General features: G+C 40.6%; 1 protein-coding gene across 1 annotated transcript in view; it reads left to right on the forward strand.

The window, feature by feature from the left end:
* LOC134883506 (protein-glutamine gamma-glutamyltransferase 5-like) overlaps positions 1-9233 on the forward strand; it is a 15205-nt gene extending 5972 nt beyond the window's left edge. Inside the window, exons 8-15 of the mRNA XM_063911891.1 lie at positions 292-401; positions 1778-1893; positions 1996-2122; positions 3390-3652; positions 5063-5237; positions 6156-6319; positions 7518-7654; positions 8186-9233. Of these exons, the coding sequence (XP_063767961.1) occupies positions 292-401; positions 1778-1893; positions 1996-2122; positions 3390-3652; positions 5063-5237; positions 6156-6319; positions 7518-7654; positions 8186-8333 (1240 nt within the window). The 3' untranslated portion in view covers positions 8334-9233. The remainder of the gene's footprint in view (positions 1-291; positions 402-1777; positions 1894-1995; positions 2123-3389; positions 3653-5062; positions 5238-6155; positions 6320-7517; positions 7655-8185) is intronic.
* The last annotated feature ends 15226 nt before the right edge of the window (positions 9234-24459 follow it).

Below are 24459 nucleotides of genomic sequence, written 5' to 3' on the forward strand. Positions count from 1 at the left end.
AAATAATCCTTTGTGGATATGTAGAAATTGATTGGTGCCATTTTTAAAGGCTGGTTCTCTTTTCCGGCAGTTTCTATCACTTGTAAGTGTGAACTGGTTCTAACACAAACATACTCATCCACATTCCAAAAACCGGTAACGCAATGGATCAAACGGACAAATTTGGGCTTTGCTTGTTTTTTTATTTAGATTACTTAAGTGGTGGCTATATCACCAATAGATTTGCTTGAAAGTTGATACTGTTTAATGAAATATCATCCAGTTCTATATGAATGTTACTTCGTGTTTTAGGAACTTCCATGTGTGGACGGAGGCGTGGATGAGGCGGCCTGATCTTGCAAATAATGGAACATATGACGGTTGGCAAGTTCTGGATCCAACACCACAGGAGGAGAGCAACGGTGAGGACTCTCCCAACTCTGACACGTTTCTATCATACAACATAAAAAATCATTCTTCCTCTGGGAAGAAAGGACTTGTTTAGTTCTTCTGAGAAAAAAGACATAATTATGATTTTAATCAATAACATTACAAACTTTACACTGAAAAATCTGAAATGTTGACTTTAACTAAATGTATTATGTCAACATATTTCACATAACTGTATTAGGTTAGTTTAAAGCAATAATATCAAGGTTAAATAAATCATAGATTCAACTTAATATTATTGCTTTGAACTAAGCTAGATTAACACAAAAGTAAGGAAATTTGTGTTTGGTAGATTATTCCTTTGATGTAACAAAGCTTCTCTGCAATACATCTTATACCGTTGGAAAGCCTGTTTTCTTACCGTTCAAATGGGTGCCACATTTGTGAGGAACATGCATTTGTGGGAGAAGCAGCGGAGCTGAGTATGCGGGTTGCGCCCATGAAAAATGTGACAACTCTCCTCTGCCAATGCTGTAGCCAATCTCCGGTCTCGTACGGCCACCAGGACGCCTGCCTTGACTGCCCTTCACTGTCAGGCCCACCTGCACTGGAACCTCAACATGTGGAGGAACATTATGTTCAACGATGAGTCCAGATTCTGCCTACAGCACTTGGATCGTAGGGTCACAGTGTGGAGAAGACGCGGAGAACGCTTTGCTGATTGCTGCACCGATAGAGTAGGAGTGGAGAGGATGGAATGGCTTGCAGTCCTGACCTCAACCCCACTGAACACATGTGGGATCAGCTTTAGGCGTACTGTCCGTGCCAGAGTGACCAACACAACCACGCTGGCTGACTTGGAACAAATGCTGGTTGAAAAATGGGATGCCATCCAGCAACCTGTGTGACCAGGCTGGTTAGCAGCGTGAGCAGGACAGGCTGTTTGGGCCGTGTATGGTTCCTCCACATGCTGCTTAAATGAATAAATGAATTGTTAATAAATACATTGTTGCCAATATGTCTTGTTTCATCAGACTTCAATCATCCAATCCACCAAACATCAAAAGAGTCATCAGCAAAAAAAACCTGCCTGGCGCCTTGCTCAAAGACACCACGGCAGGGGCCCAGGAGGTGAACTGGGACCTCTCCGAGTAGCAGTCCACATTCCAAGTCTGGTTGGGTACTTAAACTGGCAACCCAACAATTCCCAGTCCAAACCCCTACTGACTGAGCCACTGCTGAAACTAATACATTTATGACATTTTTTGACATAATACTTTTAATTGAAGTCAAAGTTGGCACCAAAGTAACAGTTTTAATTCCTGCATAAAATGGTTTAAAGTCCCATTACACAAAACTACTCTGTGGAAAATGAACTGTTTTGATTTTTACCCTTTCTCCCCTGCAGGTGTTTACTGCTGTGGTCCTTCCCCGGTGAAAGCCATCTTAAATGGAGGGACGAACCAAAAATATGACACCCCATTTGTGTTCGCTGAGGTCAACGCCGACTGTGTCGCCTGGCTGGTCAGTGAATAAAAAACACACACGGTTGGAAATAGCTTATTTTTCCTGAGTCTGTGTTATGATTTCTGGCATTTTGTTTCTATTCTCTTTATGATCTGGCAGGTCAAAGCTGACAACTCAAAGGTGAAAATCTCAACTGACACAAGAAGGGTGGGTCAATATATCTCCACCAAGTCGGTCGGTTCAAGGAGGAGGAATGACGTCACCGACAGTTACAAACACAGAGAGGGTGAGTAGTTGCCTAAACATAGACACATATACTGTATACAGTATATCATTCTTTGCAATCCTACTTATCTTTATCCTCTTAAGGTAGGAATGTGGACACTTCCTGTTTTCTGTAAAGTGCTTCACATTCATTTGCTCATAGCACATACAGTACATCCGTTACAGTCAACATAAATTCCATTACAATATTTTATTCCAGTATAGCATTTTAAATTCCGTTTGACCTTATTCTATTAAAGATTTACTTTATTCTTGCATAGATCATTTTACTTAAACAATAGTGTCATTTACACTATTTTCTTGGTGTAGTTTATGTCTTTTTTAAATTTTCTGAACAGAGGGAATAGTTTGTTGCATTATTAGAAGAACCTGGGAATTGTGATGTTTATTTCCATAAACTGCACTGTAGATATTGTGCATATGAACATAGCATTTGCCTCATGAAACAAATGTATATGCAGACTCAACTTCCTTTGGTTTTACTTTAGCATATTGTTTTGTTTTGAATTAATACTTCTGAAAACTGAATTTCAACTTTTTCTTTTTATCTAAACTACGGACATTTAGACACAAACTGTAGAATATTGAGGTACTTGTATTTCACTTTAATATTTCACAATTATTGTACTTAATTTAACTCTTTTCATTTGATAACTTAAGTTAATTAAAAATTTAGAACAACAACACAAAATATAATCAACAAATAAATGATGATGCAAATATAATAAATAAAGAATAAGCTCATATTTCACTAACGTCAGGTTATGAATGCATTCATATTTATGCTACAATAATTTAACGTGTTATTTTGAGCCAGTGCAGTATGAGAAAACATACTTTGTGTAGTATTCCTTTTGATGGAAATACTTTTTTTTTTTACTATTCAAAAATGTTATACATCAATAAAAAAATAAAATAAGTTAACATCAAACATGCTTCCTCTTTATAATTAAAGGAAGTCATTAGAAAAAAAATATGCAGAAAAGACACAATTACACAGTCTGGGGAACTGCACCTATTCACCCTATTGAACATACGATACATTCAGATCCTTTACACAATCAATGAAGGGCCTCCATACAATCTCAAACACATGCTGTCTTGATCCTAATAGGAGATTTTTTTCCAATGGGAGGCCTGACAGCATTCATCACAACCAATGAGCTTGGGCTGTGACCCTTTGTCCAAAACAATGCAATACAGGTTTTGGCGTAGAGCAAGCTGAGGTCTATACATGTTCACTCATGTTTACTATATTTTGATTGCAGGATCAGAGAAGGAGAGGGCTGTCTTTAAATACGCCAAAACCAAAGATTACTCCAAAGTTGATGATGACGAGGAGTTGGGGATGGTTGGAGTGATGGAGAATGACGAGGAGGACGATCAGACAGAGGACAATGTTAATGTTGAAGAGACAGAGGGCGACCAGAGTGAAGAGGAAGAAGATGATGAGAGTGGAGAGGAGGATGACAAAGAGGCGGGGAATGGGACCACAGGAAGTACTGATGCAGTTACCATGCATTTTGAAGAGGTGCTTCCTAAAACTCAGAAATGAATCATCATTTTACCACTTACCTTGACTAAACGTTTTTTAATATGTTTTGTGGTTTGATATCTTGGCAATGGTGACGTGAAGCTATGCAACCATTTATAGAGGTTATCCCCCTGAACAAATCAAAACATTGGTTCGCCAAAGATGTTATTTTGTGCAACTTTCCGAAATCCAATGGAAAAATACCGTTGTATTTTTTGTGGAGGGAAACTTGGCAATGCTTATTTCAGTGTCAGCCTACAAAAATACTTTTTCTCAAGACTTCTTTCCTTTTTTTGGTACAATGTTGAATTTTTGGAGTTCTTGCACTGCAAATGATTGCTAACCAATCACGTTGTACTGAACAGTTTGAGTTGCACCTGTATTTATAAAACAACCCCAAATCTACATGTTTGAACTCAAGCAGCGCATACCATATCCAGTCATTCACAATGAAAGTCCTTCAACATATAATATCACTGTTTATTTATCATAATTTGTAAAGGCCTTTTGTCTTTTGATTATTTTCGCATTTTTAAAGACATTTACTGTGGTTAAGGTTTCATTGTTGCTCAAAGTGGTCCCAAAGACCTTGAAAATAATTATTCAAAATACAAATTCATAAAACACTTTAAAAAAAACTCTAAAATGAGATATTCACACCATTTTTATGATTATAAGAGTAACTTCTCGAGAATTCAGTCACAGGTTGAGTCATGTGGCACTAACGCAGACTGTTTGGGCATGTAACAATTTCACACTGATATACCAAGCAGACGCTAATCGGTGTCATGTATTTTATTATTTATGTTTTTAATGATTTATTCAAGATGTATCTCTTTCATTTTGACTTGAATGGTAGTGTACCCTAGAGTTGTTTATTGGGACTTCATATTGTATATGTTACCTGTTCTCATGCTACTCTTAGGTTTAAAGGGGCCCTATTGTGCTTTTTGGGTTTTCCCTTTCCTGTTGTGTTTTATATAGGTTTGTGTGCATGTAAATGGTCTGCAAAGGCTGAAGATCCTGTATTCCCTCATGAGGGAGTTTCTCTCCCACACACTCCCCCCATGCATAGCACTTATGTATCTATTGGCTTGCGCTTCAACACATTGTACGTGATAGGCTAAGGGACAGGACATCGCTAAGTGGTTGATCACAACAGAGCCGGCCAGCTAACCAATCAAAGCAGACTGGGCTCTGGTTTCAGACAGAGGGTGAAAAGAGGCGCTGCAGCACAGGCAGTATGAGAAAAATAAAGAGCTCTTTAAAGCATTAAAAGCATTTAAGAAAACTTGGAAGCATGGAGACATGCAAAATACAAATATGAACCTGAAGATTTCTTTTTGATAATGCACCAAACTCAGAATCTGTATTATATAACATTATGTCCTCTCGTGTGTGCTACAGGTGACTCCGCCGAGGAATGGTAAGGATGTGAGGCTGAGGCTGGTGCTGCGTAGTGAGAGCCGCTCCATCAGGTCGCTCTCCGTCAACATCAGCGTTCAGGCCATGAGGTACAATGGTGTACCGACGGTGAACATCCAAACAGTGGTAAAGGACAAGATACTGCTGCCCAGGAGAGGTGAATCTTCTGCGAGAGATATTTTTCTGCAAAGAGATGTTACTGTTTAATTTTGGAGGCAGATATCCATAGGGGTGGTCTTATCTATGTGGATACAAAAAAGTAACCCAAACTAAAAAACATAGTGATTAGATAGTAAGGTAGTAGGGTCATTGGAGGTAAAAACACATATATAATCAACTGGTAGTAGGGTGGGGTAACATTTGGAGCAAAACTGTATTGTTATCATAGAGTGATATATTTACAGAAAAGTATTAAAGTATGCAGTATCAAACGTGGCAGGAAAAAGAACAAGCCTCTTCAAGGCTTGATACTGTCCTTCATATTTTGGTCATTGTAGGTCAAAAAAAACCTGCTGATAATTAAGTTGGGGAAAGCAGCAAATAAATCAAAAAACGTTGCTTTCCAATCTTAAAATGTTCAGTGAAAAATACTCAGATTCTCCAGTGAGTCCGTTTACCTTCTTTTGAATTGTTTTTCTTTCTTGAATGAGTACAACAAAAATGGAACAAAATTGAGTTTCTTTTCAAAACAAGTAAACAGAAAAGCATCTGCAATGCTTTTTCTATTTTTCTTTTTACCTGACTAAATTGTCAAAGAATCATTAGAGTGAGGGGCAGGACACAACTCTACAAAGTTACTTCAAAATAAAAGCACTAGTTTGCTAAAATACACTTGCATTGAAGCACTACAGTATTCTTATGAAGGAACGACGTTAACTTATTTTTGAAAATCCTAATACTCAAAATCTATTACTTCAGTGCCAGGTGGTTAATGTTTTGTAAGAGTCTTCAGTATCAGAGTCAGAAGAAGAAGCAGGAGTTCTTTATTCGTCCCACAGTGGGTACATTTACAATGTTCATTAAAGGGACAGGGTAGACACATTTAGAGATATCTCTCTTCCTCTGTCTCTTGTAGTTTTGATCATCCCGATCCGAGTCCCGTTCTTGGCTTACCATAAGGCCATGGTGGACTGTTTCAGCTTGAAGGTTTCAGCTTTGGTCATGGATAAAGAGAGGCCCAACACCGCCTACCTGGCTGAGGACAATGTCGTGCTGATCGACCCCCCCATCTCCCTCACGGTCAGTCCAAAAAATGGCAAAAAATTAGAACAACAACATATTTAAAAAAAGAAAAGTTTAATAAGCATTTGAAGAAACTTAATAATTTGTAGTTCATCTAAACTGAGGTAGACCCATGATAAGCCTGCATATTCTGTTATCAATATATTGTCTTTGTGAACATCTTTATTGGTGTGCTTTTGCCTTTATTGGAAAGTATTGGACATGTAGCAATGGACTCAATTAATGTGCTCAGGGCCATTCGATTATGAATCAATCATCAAAATACTTGGAAAATGAAGTTGTGGGACAGTTGCACTATTAGACTATAACACATCAATATTTGTATAAATATAAGTTGAAATAAAATGTGCAATAAAAGTCTTGTAGCCACAGTGACACAGCTTCTGAGGGAAGGAGGCAGGACGTCCTCCACAGCAGAGACACTCTGAAGACTCAGGGTCATGTTGAGGACATGATGAAGCTCTCAGTACAATCCTTGTTGGCCCAAACAGACTGGAAGCCATTGATGGAAATATTGTAATCAGATATATTCTGGTGCAGTCATGTTACACTCCGGATATTGCGTCTGACTCATAGCTAACAGCGTTAGCATGTCCCTTACCATCCAATGATCTTACGTTGCCCATTATGAGAGGGGAGAGACACGGTTCATATCTAATTTTCTCTATAAATCTGGACCCAGCTCTCTTTCTTCATCTATTCATTTCACCCTGCATCCTGTGTGTCCTGCTATAGATTTCAGTTCTGACCACTATGCTTGCCGGTTTTAGCATGATTGTCTTCTTCCTGATGTAAACAGTGCCAACATGGGGCTGCTGCACAACAGCGGTGTGGATGCAAAAAGCAGCAACTCACCAGCGAAACAACAACAAAACAACATCTCTCTACAAGAAAGTTTAGAGAGCTTAATAAATGGCTAATAGAAGCTACAGACAGAAAAACAAAAAGTGATATCAAATAAGAAATATGTAAATTGAAAATAGTACAGATCCAGCCTGATTAACTTGCCTGATAGGCTTCATGCAATGTTGGCACATTTGCACTAGTTACATAACTACAAACACTGATTTAAGAAGATATAACCTTTTTGGGGGGAAATGGCATATCATAAAAACACAGCTTTAATATAGGCTGTTTTTCTATCATCTTCATGATTTTCTGATGTTTTTAAATCATTTGTTAAAATGTGTCCCAGGTTTCCAGGAATGTCAAAGCGGGACACAGGAAAAGAGCGGAGGTGACTTTCCTGAACCCGACAAACAATGAGACGCTGTGCAACTGCACTCTGACCATCTCCGGAAGTGGACTGATGAGGGACGAGGTGGTGTTCAGGTGAGTGTCTTAGTGTGTGTGACATAACCTCACAAGTTTAATGCTTTTAAAGTGTTAAGGCAGGTTATTACTGGATTATAAAGATGGCCAACAATCACTGTCACATGAAACTACTATGTAATTTTTTATCGTCTTATTTAACAATGTGTTGTAACATTCCTTCCAACATTATTGCAGATCTGCTGTAAGCTAGCTAGCTAACATAAACTGACAAAACACTTAGAACTATGAACAGACTAACTCTGCCAACAGCGACAATTCATAATCCCCATTGCACCAAGTGCTCCGGTCCCAGCTGTGTGCGTCACTTTTAAGTGTCCCCTGGTTCTCGTGTGTTTTCCTGTAATGACTGGCTGTTTTGAATATAGATAAAGACGAATTGGCAGCAAAGAAGGTTTTGAGGTTCAATCGCCAAAGCATTAGTTAAAAGTTGTGTTGCCTATCAAAACTCTGAATAACAGATGTAGGATTATTCACAAACTGAGCCATTCAGAGTCTTTTTGATATGATTACTCTTTGTGTTTCCTGCAGGATGCCAGACTTGAAGCCAAAGAACCGTATTCGTGTCATGTTCTCTTTCGTTCCCTACAAGTCCGGTAAGAGGACTCTGGTGGCCGACTTCGACTGCTCCACCTTCAGGGACATCAAGGCCAGTCGCATCATCAACGTCCAGCCGTAAACTCTTTACGAAACAAATCGTCAGGTTTATAATTCTTTATGAGGCGTTTTTACTTTCAAATCATTCGGGGATTTTCAGAAGGAAGACCAAATTGGTTTTATTCAATGGGGGCTACAGTATTTACAAAAAGTAGCTGTATGTACGACTATCAACTGTGATTTTAACTGAGACATGTTTTCTTTCCACTTTGCATCATGGCCTTTTCCTCGGTACTGCTACTAATCCTGTTGTGGTGTTAAATATTGGTATAATGGAAAGATGCTAAGTGCTACTTAGCTCAGGGAAATTTAATGGAAAGTGTATACAGTTGTAGAAGTCACTTTACTTGAAATTGCAACATTTTAACTTTACAAATGTAACAAACAATGTAAGCCTGTAATCATGTATACTGATTAAAATCAGGTAAAGCAAGCTGCTCCCCACGAGGCATAAACACAAATACAATTAAAATGTACATTTATCATCTCAAAAGAACATTACTGTTAAAAGAGTCGGACTGTGAAACCCTTACACTTGGCACCGCCCTGGTTCCTCCAACAAAAAGCCTTTTGATAATTGCATGATAATTAACATGTGCAACATTATCCAAGAAATGTGGGCTGGGTTCACAGATGAACACCACTTACTTGATTTTCAAAGCTTACATCTAAAAGTAGATACACATTTTGAACTCTTATATACAACTTTTATCTTTAGAGGGATGTTCAGGGTCCAATTTGAACTTTAGTCTCAATCGCTTAGCTTTAATTGCACCATGAAATCCATGTATCAATCATCTATCAATGCTCGGACCTGCTCCTGATGAAGTGTTGCGCATTCAAATGATGTGAAAGCGGGACTGCATCTTTTTATATGGTGTATCAAAGTCATAATCACACAAATAAAGATAATTGAAAGCCATATGTTGAACCCTCTGTTTTTAAAAAAAGTTAAGGGCATGTGTGTGGTCATTTCTTCCCCATTACAATGTGACTATAAGGTGCTCATCAGAACTAATGTGCAATTATATTAGCAACTGCCAAGACTTATCACGTAGAACTGGCTTTCTGAGTCACACTTTGTTTTGAAAAATCATGTATCACAATAAAACTGGACACATATTAGTACTCTTTGTTTAAAATGAGTCAAGGATGACAAATCACTGACTGAATAACATTCCATCACATCTCAGTTTCAATGTTGTGTTCCCAGCTTGTTTCCAAGTGACCGAAAACACAACCTGCACACTTTATAAAAAATGTCCTCTTTCATGTCCTTCTTTGTGGAGTCCATGAAAGATGAAAGCAACAATATATTAAATGTGAAAAGTAACATTATAGGTTTTTTAATATAGCACATTTAATTCAAGACACAATAGCAATTCAAAGCACTTTCCATAAGTATTAATGCAAAGAGAAAAACAAAATAAAACAATACAGACTCCTAGCACTTCAGATGATCCGAAGGATCAACACGTGCTGATTCAACTTCAAACATTCCTCAGATCATTAATGACCAGTTTAAGCATTACTACTTTTCTTTATATCAATCAGAGGTAGACACTAATTTGCCTGAAATTCAATCGTTTCTCAATTCCTTAAATATCCCAAAACTTTCACCGGACTCGCAGTACTCCTTAGGCAAGGCAAGTTTAATTATATAGCACCTTTCAACACAAGGCAATTCAAAGTGCTTTACAAAAATGAAAGACATTAATAGCATTTAAAAGTAGTGCAGCATAAACACATTATAAAAAGGCATTTAAAACAGTCATTTAAAAGCAAAGATAATGAAATAAACACAACAGGTATAGTATGCATGAATAAAAGTCACAGTGCAATGTTTGTTTGGAGTGATATTTGGAGCATAATAACTGAACGCTGTTTCTCCATGTTTAGTTCTAATTCTGGGGACAGAAAGCAGACCCGTCCCAGAAGACCTCAGAGTTCTGGATGGTTCATAATGTAGCAGGAGATCAGGAATGTATTTTAGGCCGAAACCATTCAATGCTTTATAAACCAGCAGCAGAACTTTGATATCAATTCTCTGACAGACAGGAGCCAGAGTAAAGACTTCAGAACTGGGCTGATGTGATCCACTCTCTTGGTGTTAGGGAGGACTTGAGCCGCGGCATTCTGAATCAGCTGCAGCTTTCTAATGGATTTCTTAGTGAGACCTGTAAAGCCACCGTTACAGTAGTCCAGTCTACTGAAGATAAAAGCATGGACATGTTTTTCCAGATCCCGCTGTGACATTAGACCTTTAATCCTAGATATGTTCTTCAGGTGATAGTAGGCGGACTTAGTAATTGTTTTAATGTGACTGTTGACGTTCAGGTCAGAGTCAATGACTACACCTAGATTGCTGGCGTTAGCTGTTTTGAACATTGCTGCCTGAAGTCCAGCACTGATTTTTTTGTCGTTCCTCCTTTGTTCCAAAAACAATTACCTCAGTTTTGTCGAAATTTCTGACTCATCCAGTCATTAATTTGTTCAATGCACTTACTCTGTGTTTTAATTGGAGCATAGTCTCCTGGTGAAATGGTTATGTAAATATGTGCATCATCTGCATAGCTATGGTAACTTGTTTTGTTGCTTTTCATTATCTGAGCCAGTGGAAGCATGTAGATGTTAAAGAGAAGAGGCCCCAAGATGGAGCCTTGAGGAACCCCATTTGTCATATTTGTCAGCTCTGATGTGTAGCTGCCTATAGAAACAAAGTGTTTCCTGTCCTTTAAGTAGGATTCAAACCAATTTAGAACTGTTGCCGAAAGTCCCAACCAGTTTTCTATTCAGTCTAGTAATATGTTGTGGTCAACAGTGTCAAATGCAGCGCTGAGATCTAATAATACTAACACTGAGATTCTGCCACTGTCTGAGTTGAAGTGGATGTCATTGAAGACCTTAACAAGAGCAGTCTCAGTGCTGTGGTGCGGTCGAAAGCCTGACTGGAACACATCAAATCAGTTATTTACATCCAAGAAATTACTCAGTTGTTTAAAAACTACTTGTTCAATGATTTTACCTAGAAATGGGAGGTTTGATATGGGCCTGTAATTACTCATTGAGGAAGCATCTAGATTATTCTTTTTTAAGAGCGGTTTAATGACTGCAGTTTTTAGGGCCTGTGGAAATACACCTGAGTGAAGAGACCTGTTTACTATATGAAGTAGCTCTGAGGACACGCTATGAAAAACATTTTTTTAAAAGCTTGTAGTTATAATATCAAGGCAGCAGGAGGAGGACCTCAGATGTGTACAACGTCCTCTAGGTCTTTATCATTAATCTGATGGAATTGTGTCATGGTGTTTGAATTTTAAGTGGACATAAGGACAACACATTTGCTGTACCTGATACAGAAACACCGACTGCCTGTCAAATTTTCGGAATGTTGTCAGTGAAGAAGGAAGCAAAGTCATTGCAGGCCCTGGTGGATAGAAATTCAGAGGCTACTAACACTGGGGGGTTTGTTCGTCTCTCAACGGTAGCAAACAAGGCACGTGAGTTGTTTGTGTTTTTGGCAATGATGTCAGAGAAGAAAGACTGCATTTTTCAATTCCAGATTATAAAAGCCAAGTCTTCCTTTATAGATTTCTAAATGAACCTGGAGATTTGTTTTTCTCTACCTGCATTCAGCTTTTCTCCACTCCCTTTTTTCTGTTCTCACGCTCATGACCTTTCTCCATGGAGATATTTTCTTTCCAGACACTTCCTTTACCTTAGTAGGAGCAATGGCATCTATAACCATTTCTATTTTTAAATTAAAAGAATCTACTCACTCATTCACTGAGATGTTAGCAAGGGCTAGTGTCGAAGAACCATTTCCCTTTAGTACAGCGGTTGAGCTCATATCTGGAAGGTATTTTGCACTTTATGAAAGAAGCATGATTTTTTCACCAGTGTGTGTACATATGATGAGAAGACCTAGAGAGGTCAATTCCAATTTTTGGCGTTGATGATAAGGATAAGCTAATGTTAACAGTCATATTCATACCCCATGGACACTTTTTACATTCAAATATTGTACAAAAACTGTGCAAGGTGTATTATTTTTTTAATAAGATTGATTGATTGTAATTTATTTAAAATGCGCAAGGAAAACACGTCAACAACAATTGGCAGAAACAAAAACAAGGAGCTTTTTCTTTTTTTTCTTAACACATCTGAAAAGGAGTGGGAAGAAGTATACACTTGTTTAATGCCCCCCCCCCCCCTTTCATAAAAATCATACAACTATTAGAAACTACTACATGCTCCCTTTAGTTAAAATTAAACTTGCAATTAATGCAGTTAATACCTGAAAATAATTATATATCATTAAGGTTATCCACTTGGAAGCACAGAACTAGAATATTTCTTAAAGCTGAAGTATATACTGTACATAATATACAGTATACCTACATATACACATATCTACATACATGTACATACACCCATATACACAGGAATTCATACATTACATACGTAAACACAGCCATTTATCATGGGAGTGGCATCATGCCACTGCAGCAACACCATCCCAGATGATCAGACCCACAATGTGGATCCAGCCATCGAACTCGGCGGCGCAACCACAGCAAGACAACGCCCTCACCAAAACAACAACTTGTCAAAACACATCTTCATCCTTGTACTGCTGGAAGACTATCTCTTTATACCTTTTTTGAATTGGTTTATGTTTGGATATTGCTTTAACTCCACATTCAAGCCGTTCCATAGCCTTACTCCACAAATTGATCTACTGAAACCTCTCATAGTTGTTCTGTTTCTGCCTTTTGAAATGAAAGTTTCCCCTTAAATCACAATACCCCTCTTATATGTTGAACAACTTTTGAATATTCCCTGGGAGTTTGTTACTTTTGGTCTTGTGCATTATTTGTGCAGTTTGGTATAGTACAATATCAGTGAATTTCAATATTTTTGACTGTAGAAATAGTAAATGAGTATGGTCCAGATATCCAACCTTGTGAATGATACGTACTGCTCTTTTTTGAAGAAGTTAATGAGTACAGTGAGCTTTTGTAATTGTTGCCCATATGTTGTAAATGTACCTACAGTATATAGAAAATATATGAAAACAATGCTGATAACATAAAAAAATAATGTTGATAACATTATTTTTTTATGTTATCAGCAATTACACTGATTCAGGATAACCGTACTTGTTAATTCTAGTTCTTGCAATCTCCTGAACAGTAACACCAGGCAGTGCATTTGAGCGCTGCCTTGGTGCATTTACAGCGTCCAGTGCATCCCTTCCTGCAGCCACAATGGATTAGCTCATAACATAACTTTGCTGCCTCTGGAAGTGTGGTCCAAAGTGGTTGCTCCTCTGTTCCCTTCTTCACCCAACCCCAATTTGAAGGGCTTGGCAGCACAGGGTTAGGAAACAGCTTCTGATTCCAAATGTTGCTGGTAGGCTGTGCGTTTTACATGTTATTCTAGGGCGGCTCGTGTTGGAGGGATGTTCTCCAGAGGCCTTGATTTCTGATTAAAAAGCTGTTTCCTTGCTTCATTCACTTCCACAATGTCACTGGTTCTATCGTACATCAGAACCACAAAACGCTTCAGCAGCAACATGGAGGGCTCACTTACACCGCGAGGCATCTCTAACAGCTCTTCAAATGCACTGGTCACCTCAGGAAACATTTTCCAAGTATGCCAGGCGGTTTTCTTCCCTCTACCAGTGAATGCAGAAACGGTGTCACATCCTGTGAATGCATGGTGCACAGGGAGAGTGTAGCTTGATCTTGGATCCATGGTAGCAACTACTTCATGCACAGCGATGTATCTGAAAATGCTGCCAGTACCAATGGCTATCCACATTGCATCTGGTTTGATAATGTTGAAAGCAGCCGCACTGATTACCACTAGATCAGTGTCTGCTGTACGTATCAGCTTCCTTGTGAGAGCATGGGGAGAGTGTGGTCAGGTCACACGTGGCAGGAGAGCAGAGCACAGTATTTCCGTGTGTTGTATATATTTCCTTTCCTTCTTCTATAGACAATTTGGGGACTTCTTTGGAGAAGAAGCTGAACAATTCAGTTTGGTTTTCCTCATTCCGCAAGAAGTCCTTCAAATTCTTTGGAATTGCAGTCGTTGGTAGGACTCGCCTTCTGACACCCTTGTCCCTCTTCTGTCGTGTTGAAGCTTTCAGCCTGCCTGGCGTGTACACATCCCAGATGGCATCAAGGCGCCTACATTTATTTAGCTGGGATGCTATGTAGAGAGCAAACACATCATCTGCATACTCCTGAAAGTTCTTTGCTGTACCAGGATTCAGCATCTTAATTACAAAGATACTGTCCAGAAACACAGCATCGACCACAGGTGTAGCTGGAGATCTAGCCTCACCTGACTCTATGCAGTGCAGGATATCTGACTTTGTACCAAGTCTCAGTTTGCCTCCCTCTGACAAAGATGGAGGAGCTGCCTGGTTTTCGTGGCTGAAGAAGTCTTCTAGATTACCTCCACATATTTGGCCCGACACGTACAGACGTGAGAAGAAATTGCAATCACTCTCCAGTGCTGCAAGTTGCATTTCTCTTCTGACTGAGTTGCTGCTCGTGATGGTGGCCATCAATGCCAGACTTTTTCTGGTCCTCAATACCTGCTACCATTCTGGCGATTTCTGGACCTGCATCCATCGTCTGAGTGCGGCAAGATTCACATTCAGGCCAAAGGCTCCGCCAGATCCTTTGATGATGGAGTTATTCTGTTCGTGGCAGTTGTCAATTGCAATAGAAGAAAACTTGTTGGCGGTTTTGTTTACGACAAACTTTTCTGCTTTGTTATCTTCCAGAATGTCTGGATGTTTCTCTGAGAGGTTCATCATGTCACAGACATGTACTGCAAGCCGCCTGGAGTAGTGGGTGTGGCCTAGAGGGTAGTAGCTGAGCAAGGGATTGTACATAGATTTGGAAGTTCCCCTCTCGCAGAGATCTGACACATAGGAGCATAAGGATCTCAAGGGACATGACTTTCAGCCAGTAGTCGAAATGCACACTTTCCTTGGCCCTCATTGAGCACCAGTCCAAAAAGGACAAATCATTGGACCCTGATGTATTTTGGTAATTGTATGCCCGATGGAGGAGTATGTGCAGGCTTGCAACTGTGGCTTGGTGAGCATGGCGCGTCTTGGTGACGTGGCTTGCATGAATAAATGAATCCGCAGTTCCAGTGCTTGCAACATCCGCTTGAACCAGGGCATTTGTCCAGCCACGGCCATCTAGCCAGGGGATATACAGTTTTCATGTGTGTTTTGTGCATGTTCAGTAAAAAATCGAAAACTGAAATGCCTCCACATCTGAAAATAATACTTATGGTCTGAAGATGCACTGATAGAAATGTCATGCTTCTTTCACAAAAGGAACAATAGGTTTGTTTATCCGCTGCACTACTTGTGTTTTCAGATAAATACCTTTTTGGTTTTTGTGGTAATCTCTTTTTGAACATTTGTATGAACAGCAATAGAGCTCTCAAAGAAAACACAGGAATGATCAGAGAGTGCGACATCAGTCACCACAACCTCAAAGATGTTCAGACCCTTTGAGATGATTCAGTCCAGAGTGTGCCCCTTGTTGTGCGTCTGACCCGTTACATGCTGAGTCAGTCCATAGTTATCAAGAACACAAAACAGTTCTTTGGCCCCTCTGTTCTTGGGGTTGTCAACCTGGATGTTAAAATTACCAACAATGAATAGACGGTCAAAGTCAATACACATTATAGACAGCAGTTCAGCTGTCATCAAAAAAGCTTGGACTGTATTTGGGGGGTCTACAGATGTTTAGGAACATAGCTCCAGAGGAGCATTTCAGCTGAAGGGCCACATATTCAAAAGATGGGAAGGTTCCATTTAATGTCTGCTTGCATTGAAGGGAATCATTAAACAAAACAGCAACTCCACCCCCTTTCTTATGCATTCTTGTCTGACTCTAAAGTTGGGGGGGTTGATTCGATAAGAACCGCTGCACTGTTAATTTGGTCCATCCAGATTGTGCTTGGTGATAGAATCATTGATTAAAAATGTCTTTGCTGCTAACGACCTGACATTTAATAAAGCTAGTTTAAGCTTGCTGAATACACTATCAGTCTGATTTTGTGTGACAAGCTGTGGCTGATGTGTTTTCACAGCTAATTTGGATAAATTCACATAAAAGGTTGAGCGCTTTCTGTTTCTAAGCTGATTCACTGTTCTTAATCTATCACTTATCAACACAGACATCGGTAAAGCGATTGGCAGGCAGGGTCCCGGCTTATTCTGGAAAAATTTGAGAGTGCCATACGCCCTTGAGCCTGGACCCAGCACATATCATTTAGAGCTTGTTGCCTTTTCTACACACACATCCTTATCAGACTCTGGAGACAGCGGATGCGTTCTCAAAGGAGGAGGAGGTGGTGCACGTTTGGGTTTGGATGATTGTGGTAGGCATGGTGATGAATACGGGGGAGATGGTGCATGTGTCTGCTTCGGTAATTGTTGTGGGCGCCGTTGAGGCACGGGGGTAATGGATTTGATGCTAAGCCTGCGAATCTCCTGTATCTCCTTTATGCGGGAGAGTACACAGTCAGTGAACTGCTGGTAGGGGGAGTCCAGAGAGCTGGATGGCGTTTTGGGGGTTGAAGGCAGAGTATCCTCAAAGTCGTTTATAAAGGGGGTGGGTGGCAGTGGAGACCCATCCTTTTGTCTCATAGGTCTCCCATAATCACAACTCTCCTCAGGCAGGTGCTGTGATAGGTCTTCAAGGCTTTCTATGCACTGCGTTGTGTCTTTCTCCTGTTTTGATTCCTCTTGTTGCTTTTCCTTGACATAGGGAGCAGATGGATGATGCAGGCAGTTGAATATGTTAGAAATAAACAATTTTACTCCTGACTTGTTCAGAAAAAGTCCATCTGCCTTACAAAGTTGTCTGCAGTCCCAGAAAAAGTTAAAATTGTCAATAAAATGAACAAAATGTTCAGTACAGGCAGTTGAGAGCCACGTGTTCAGTGCAAACAATCTGCTGAATCTCTCCTCTCCTGACTGGCCAGTGGAGGGCCACTGATGAACATCTAGATCAAGAGAGCTGACATATTTTCAACAAACATTTAAAGTCTTCTTTCAGCACTTCTGACTATTGTTTCACAACATCATTTGTTCGCAGTCGGGTCTTCAGCCCCAACAAGCAGGATCCTGTTAGTCAAGTCAGAGACCATATCCTTGGGAAAACAGAGTACTTTGGTGTTGTTTAGACTTTTTAAATCTCTTACAGCAGAGTCGCCCACAATCAGAGTTTCAGGCCTAGTCGTTAGCTTTCCCTGTAGCTTTTTACTTTCTGAGTAACTTTTGGTCCTTACCCTGCTGTATGAAGAGGAGAGGTTATCCAGGTCATCAGAAAAATATCTTCGGTTCTGTGTCAGTGGAGCATATCTGTTCTGAAGTGGCACACTGTTGAAAGAAAGGGTTAGGACAACGGGGAAAAAGTGTTACAGAAATTCAGGGGACCACTACACTGGAAAAGGGAAACAGCAATAATAGCACAGAAATGCTGGAGACAGGCTGCTGATTGCCCTGATACTAAAGGGACTGCGACTCATTTAGGCCATTGCCATCCATATAACTACGGTGGCCCTGAAGTGCAAGTCGAAACAACATTTCACAAAACACAACGATATTTCACAAAACACTACAACATTTCAAAGATTATGGAAAGGATATTCCTTTAGGGAGAACACTCATTGTTTGTGATTGGACAGAGCTAGCCGTAGAAACGCTGCTGTGATTGGTTGTTTGACAGCGCTACGTCTTTCAGGTTTGGTACTACTCAGCTGTGTCTGCACGAATCTTAAACTGAGTTTGAAAGAATAGAAGAAGAGATGAAAATCTTAAGGAAATATTTAACAAAGGTTATACATATGAAGTAATCCTCGACATTCTGTCAACCCATCACGACATCAACATGTCCCTTAGAACAGCCAGGGCCCGGTACCTCTTTCTCGTCACTTCACAAGCGGTGCCAGTTCTGCTCGAAAGTGAAACGACATTCAACTAAGGACGCAGCCATAAGTGGCGCCTTATGGTTGTGGCAAACGTTAATGTTCCTCAGAAAAAAAGTGCTACAGCCCAGTATTCCCCCTTACTTTGAAGGTTTCTCCGTGAAAATATAGTCTTACATGAAACCGGTCCGTAGCGCAAAGAAGGTTGGGGACCGCTGCCTTAAAACCCTGAAAGTGTGGTTCAACTATAGACCATAAACTATATAGTATATAAAGGGTGGAAAGAGTTCGGTAAATTGTACATAGGAAAGACCTAGCGCTATCAAACAATCAATCACAGCTAGCTCTCTCCATTCACAAATAAGGAGTGTTCTCCCTAAAGGAATACCCTTTCCGTATCTTTTAGATGTTTTAGTGTTTTTTGAAATGTCATTGTATTTCGTGAAATTTTGTAGTGTTTTGTGAAATGCCGTTTCGACTTGCACTTCAGGGCCACCGTATATAACACAAGGGGATGAAAATCTATCTTTTGGTGAGTTCAAGACCAAGTTGAGAAAACGGCCCGACAACAGGATTTGATGAGAAGTTGCAATATCTTATAATAACATTTGTGTTGCACAACTGTTATCCAGTATTCACAACTTTATTCATCACAAAGTTAAGTCTAGCTCAGTGTCACTAGAGGGGGTCTGTCGCTGTTGTTTCTGTGAGCATAAACTAAAACATTGTGCTGAAAGACACTAAATAAGCATTTGTGGCTATGTAGAAATGGATTTGTGCCATTTTAAAAAGTTGGTTGTATGAGTGTCAAACTCAAACACAAATATCCTCATTCAAAGCACCGATAACGTAATGGATTGGACAGACTGGTTATAGCAGGTTTCTTTGGTTTTTTTACCAATCTTTTTATTGCAAAACAAGTCATAATCCAGACAATGACAAGAAGTAAGGACAGTAATAGTCAATAAAAAACAGTACAGGTGTATATGAGGTATATCTTGTAGCAATGTTTGTGAAGATGATGAAGAAGTCTCCGGAGACACCAGCTTGTATATAATAAGGTTTATTACAACAGCATAGTATCAGACACCAACACGGGCGATGCGGGGTTCCCAGAGCCAATTGTGGAAGTCCCCCGAACAGTCTTTGTGCATACAATTTATAGGAGAAATGTGGGTGTGTGTCAACATGCGATGTTCTATGAGGATGTGTACCCAAATAAGGTGAGATATGCGTTAGTCTTTGTCTTACTCATCCCTGGAGGTCTTCTGACGTAGTCCAGAGGTTTGTTCTACAACCTCCTGTCGTACCACATCACTCTCTGCACTCTCTATGACCTCAGGGAGTAAACAACTGTATATGAACTGATTTACTATACCACCTAGGCCATAACTTTGTATGCCCCACTCGGTGACCTAGGGCATTTTTAACGTATTCCAGATGTTGTTTTTCACTCTTCTTCTACCCAACCTTCCTCTGACCTCAGGGAGTATCTGCCCTGGTATATCTCCAGATTTAATACACCACATATACAAATTAGAAAATTAAGACAATGGGGACTAAAAATGATTTTAATTTTTTTTTTAAAAAAGGAGTGCATCATTTCAAAGGACCTCCTTGAAAATAAAATACAAAGATGTTATGGGGGGGTTCCGGTTATGACGTGAACGCAAGAAGTCACATTACCCATGTGCTCCGGTAACATATTTGGATAAAAGATAAGTAAACCCACTCGTTTGAAAGTGAAAACAGTTTAAGCCAATTGTCCGAAGTATATGACATACTATAAAGTAAGAAATACTGAGAATGCCGTCGAGTAAACCCGGTAAAGTTAAAGAAAAGAAGGTAGAGGCTGAGTCTGAGTCACAAGTAGAAACGGAAACCTCTCATGCTACAGAGGATATTAGCAGCTATTCAGGCTCTTAGGCAAGACTTTTCTGCCCAACTCCAAGAAGTTATATCGTCAAACCATGGCATTAAAGAAGCCATTGACTCCTTCTCCGAAAGACTGGGAGGTGCGGAATCACGTATAAGCTCTGCGGAGGACCGACTGAGCGACCTGGATAAACTAACAGCAACCACCAATAAACAGGTGCTAGCACTCACCAAGTCGGTGGAATCCATGGAAAACCGTCAGCGTTGCTTAAATATGAGACTGGTGGGCTTGCCGGAAAAAAACGAGAAAGGTGACTTAGTGTCGTTTCTCAACCAGTGGTTGCTCGAAATTCTTGGTCCAGAATATTTCGTGAATCCTCCATCTATTGACCAAGCCTTCAGACTCCCAAGAGCAGCAGCCTCCGCCAACAACAATCCGAACCGAACACCGGCTCCTCGGGCTATCATCATGAAGTTCTGCTGGTTGAACGACAGAGACCGGGTGATGAAGGCAGCTCGCAAGAAGAAAGCTGTAGAATTCGAAGGGACCCGACTGATGTTTTTCCCTGACCTTTCAGCAGAGATCCAGCAACGGAGGAGATTGTTCGATGGAGTGAAATCCCGACTACACAGCCTTCAGATCGAGTTTGGTTTACAATTCCCGGCTAAAATGAGAATCTTCCGTAATGGTAAAACGTTCAATTTTTCCAACCCAGCCGATGCAGAGGCATTCTTCCAAAAGATCGAAGCAGAACGGTCCCAGACTGAATGTAACATGGACTGAGTGAGTCTTGCTAGCTTAGCACTTTGGATCCATTCCAAAAAAAGATTCCAACTATCTTAATGAATAATTTCGGCCATGTCTTAGATTGGTAAACATTGCTGTTTCATCCTATAATGCGGTCATTTAGTTTGGTTATGACGCAATGGGCCAGTAGGCTATAGGGTTTTTTCACATCTGTAATTCTGCCGGACATGGGTTTACTTTTTTATTGGTCAATGTTTTGTATCCGCTCCGTCATTAAGAAACGGCTTCGGTGTTCCGGTTCAATTATGTGCATAAGGGTGAAAGGGGTCTGTGCAATTAGGGGGCACAGGGTTTTAGGAGAGCTCTCTCGCTTTTCTTGAGAGTTTCTTGTTTTCTTTTCTCTTTATTATCTTCTGTGTTTTGATGGTGCACTGTTTTACTTTGGTCAGAGGGATGCTGATTAATGTATGAGAAAATTAGTTAAAATTAAGCAAATACTCTTCAGACTCAAACACCTTCAAGCTAAAGTTATTTTTCTACAAGAAACTCATTTACAGTTAGACGAGATTATACGCTTAAAGAAGAGATGGCCTGGGCAAGTTCTTGCCTCAGGTTACTCTTCACAGGCTAGAGGAGTAATAACCCTTATCCATAAATCACTCCCTTTTAGGATTCACAAATATATTCAAGACCCTTCAGGTAGATATGTGGTGGTCAATGGCACATTATTGAACCTAGAAATTACTTTTGCAAACGTTTATGGGCCCAATACCGATGATGCCACATTCTTTAATAATCTCTTTATCGTCACCTTCTTAAACTAATGTCATATTTTAAAGCTTTTCAAACAACTGAACCAAATGAGACATATTAATTATTTCACACAAAATGGTTATGACAATATATGACTATTGACATACAAATAACCAGAGTTGTGGACTCGAGTCACATGACTTGGACTCGAGTCAGACTCCAGTCATGAATTTGATGACTTTAGACTTGACTTGACAAAATCTAAAAAGACTTGCACTTTGACTTGGACTTTAACATCAGTGACTCGCATTTGGACTTGGACTTGCCCCTCTTGACTTGAAAAAAAGGCTTGCTACTTTCCCCAAACCCAAAGATTAAAAAGTATGTTGACATGGACAGCGCTATCTCTCTTTGCACTTGTGTGCATATGTGTGTGTGTGTGTGTGTGTGTGTGTGTGTGTGTGTGTGTGTGTGTGTGTGTGTGTGTGTGTGTGTGTGTGTGTGTGTGTGTGTGTGTGTGTGTGTGGCACGACATCCAATCAAATCAGATCCACGTTGTTTTGATCGGACAGCATCCAACCAATCAAAGTACTGGACAACCAATGAGGCGGAACAAACTATAAGGCGCCGATTAGGCAACAATGATACCACGGTTAGTTTCGTTTGGATTTAAAAACTTTGAGGTGATCAACCAAAAAAGAACTGCAGTCTGTAAAACATGCGGGACGCATGCGGGACGCATGCGCACGCAGCGACCGGCAGTGAGAGCTAGAGTGAGAGAGAGAGTGAGAGAAAGTTTGGCTTGAAAGTTTGGTGTTTGTGTTTTCTTATCTTATTTATTCGGCAAAGTTCTTCGACGTTTACTGTATGTATGCACTTATCCACAATGGACATTATAACCTGTTTCGCCTTTTGGATGCTACTGTATGGATTAATTATCTCCGACTCTGTCAACGGAGCTGTCAGCCATGGAAGGCTGCAGTACACCAAAACTACACTGCTGCAACTGAACTGTGGGATAACGTGCATGACTGGCATGCCACAACTGCCAGGTTTTATCCTGAAAAACCCAAGGGGAAAAACAGCGGCAGCGAGGAGGAAGAGAGGCAAGCGGGGAGGCGTCAGGCAACGCTTCCGAAAACAGCGGCTTTCTCGGATTCCTCTACCCTCCATGATCATCGGGAACGTCCAGTCCCTGAGGAACAAAATGGATGAGCTCCAGGGAAACGTCCGCTTTCTGAAGGACTTCAGGGACTGTTGTGTCCTGGCTTTCACAGAAACCTGGCTGACGGAGAAAGATCAGGACACCGATTTCGCAATTGATGGGTTCGGGACACCTTATCGACTCGACCGAGAGGCAGAGGTAACGCGGAAATCTCAAGGGGGCGGGGTATGTCTATATTTCAACAAACGATACTGCATCTCTGTGACTGTAAGAGAACGTACACCTGTACGTTCTCTGTACACCAGATGTTGAACTTGTATCAGTATCGCTACGACCATTTTACCTGCCCCGTGAGTTTCCACAACTTTTCATAACAATAGTCTCAATTCACCCAAGGGCGAACGCTGCGTCGGCTTCCAACACCATCTTCGATGCCGTGCAGAAGATGCAATCACTCTCACCCGAGGCGCCACACTTCATACTGGGTGACTTTAACCATGTATGTCTCAAGAAAACACTGACAAACTTTTACCAGTATGTCTCATGTCCTACCAGACGGGACAAAACCCTGGACCTCTGCTATGGATCTATAAAAGACGCCTACAAATCACTGCCATTACCACCGCTGGGTTCAGCGGACCATAATTGTGTGCATCTGTTGCCAACATACAAAACTGTCCTAATGATGAATCTGTATTATGCTTACAAGACTGTTTCGACTGCACAGACTGGGAAATGTTTAAACAGTCCTGTGGTGATGATCTAAATGAGTTGGCTGACGTGACATGCTCATATATTGCTTTTTGTAGAGACATGATTGTTCCATGTGTAAGGTAGTGACCTGTTTGCGCCACAGGGTGGCACTGTGGCGCTGTTGACGCAAGTTTCTGAGGTTTGCTCCGGGAGGGACGCCATGTTTTTTTTAGTGTATCTGCCTGTGTTCTGGAAGGTAAGCGTGGTCATAGCGTCCCGCATTATCAAATGTTATGTTAGAACCGATTCCTTTTTTTGTTGGTTTGCTCACGTTTATTGTTCAGTCACATGTCCGACTAAAGTCCGCTGTTGTTATTAACATTGTGTTTGACTGTTTGACGTCTTAATCGTGTGGTGAGTGGGTGGCTAGCATGCTACTGGGGCCTGTGTGAGCAGGGCGGGAATGTGTGTCTTGTGTTGGCGGTTTAACAGTGATGTTTATTTTTTATTTTGTGATATATGTTGTTGTTGTTTTTTTTTAAGTTGATTATTGTTTAAGAAGATTTATTGAGAGTGTATCTGCCTGTGTTCTGGAAGGTGTCCATGAAGTCTGGTGGAACAAAGAATAAAAAAAGGTCTCAGCCACAATCCGAACTCCTGTGTCCGGTGTCTCCTTCCCTCCGCTCGCTCCTCGACAAATAAACAACAATTAATAAACACAACGCAGAGTCCAGGGGAGGTGAAGAGGGTCTGGCAGCGGACGCGCCAGAGGCAGCGGGTTACATCTTTGGTGCCGTGACCCGGATTGTGACGCTCCGAGACCAAAGACTGAGAGCAACTGAAACGGACAGCGCCCTACATCCCAAACAACGCTGGATGCCCGGGCTGCATCTTCATCAGTGAGCGGACGGTGTGCCCAGTTTCAGCTCTTCCTGATAA

This window comes from Eleginops maclovinus, chromosome 20 (assembly GCF_036324505.1).
Source record: "Eleginops maclovinus isolate JMC-PN-2008 ecotype Puerto Natales chromosome 20, JC_Emac_rtc_rv5, whole genome shotgun sequence".
In the NCBI taxonomy this organism is placed as follows: Eukaryota; Metazoa; Chordata; class Actinopteri; order Perciformes; family Eleginopidae; genus Eleginops; species Eleginops maclovinus.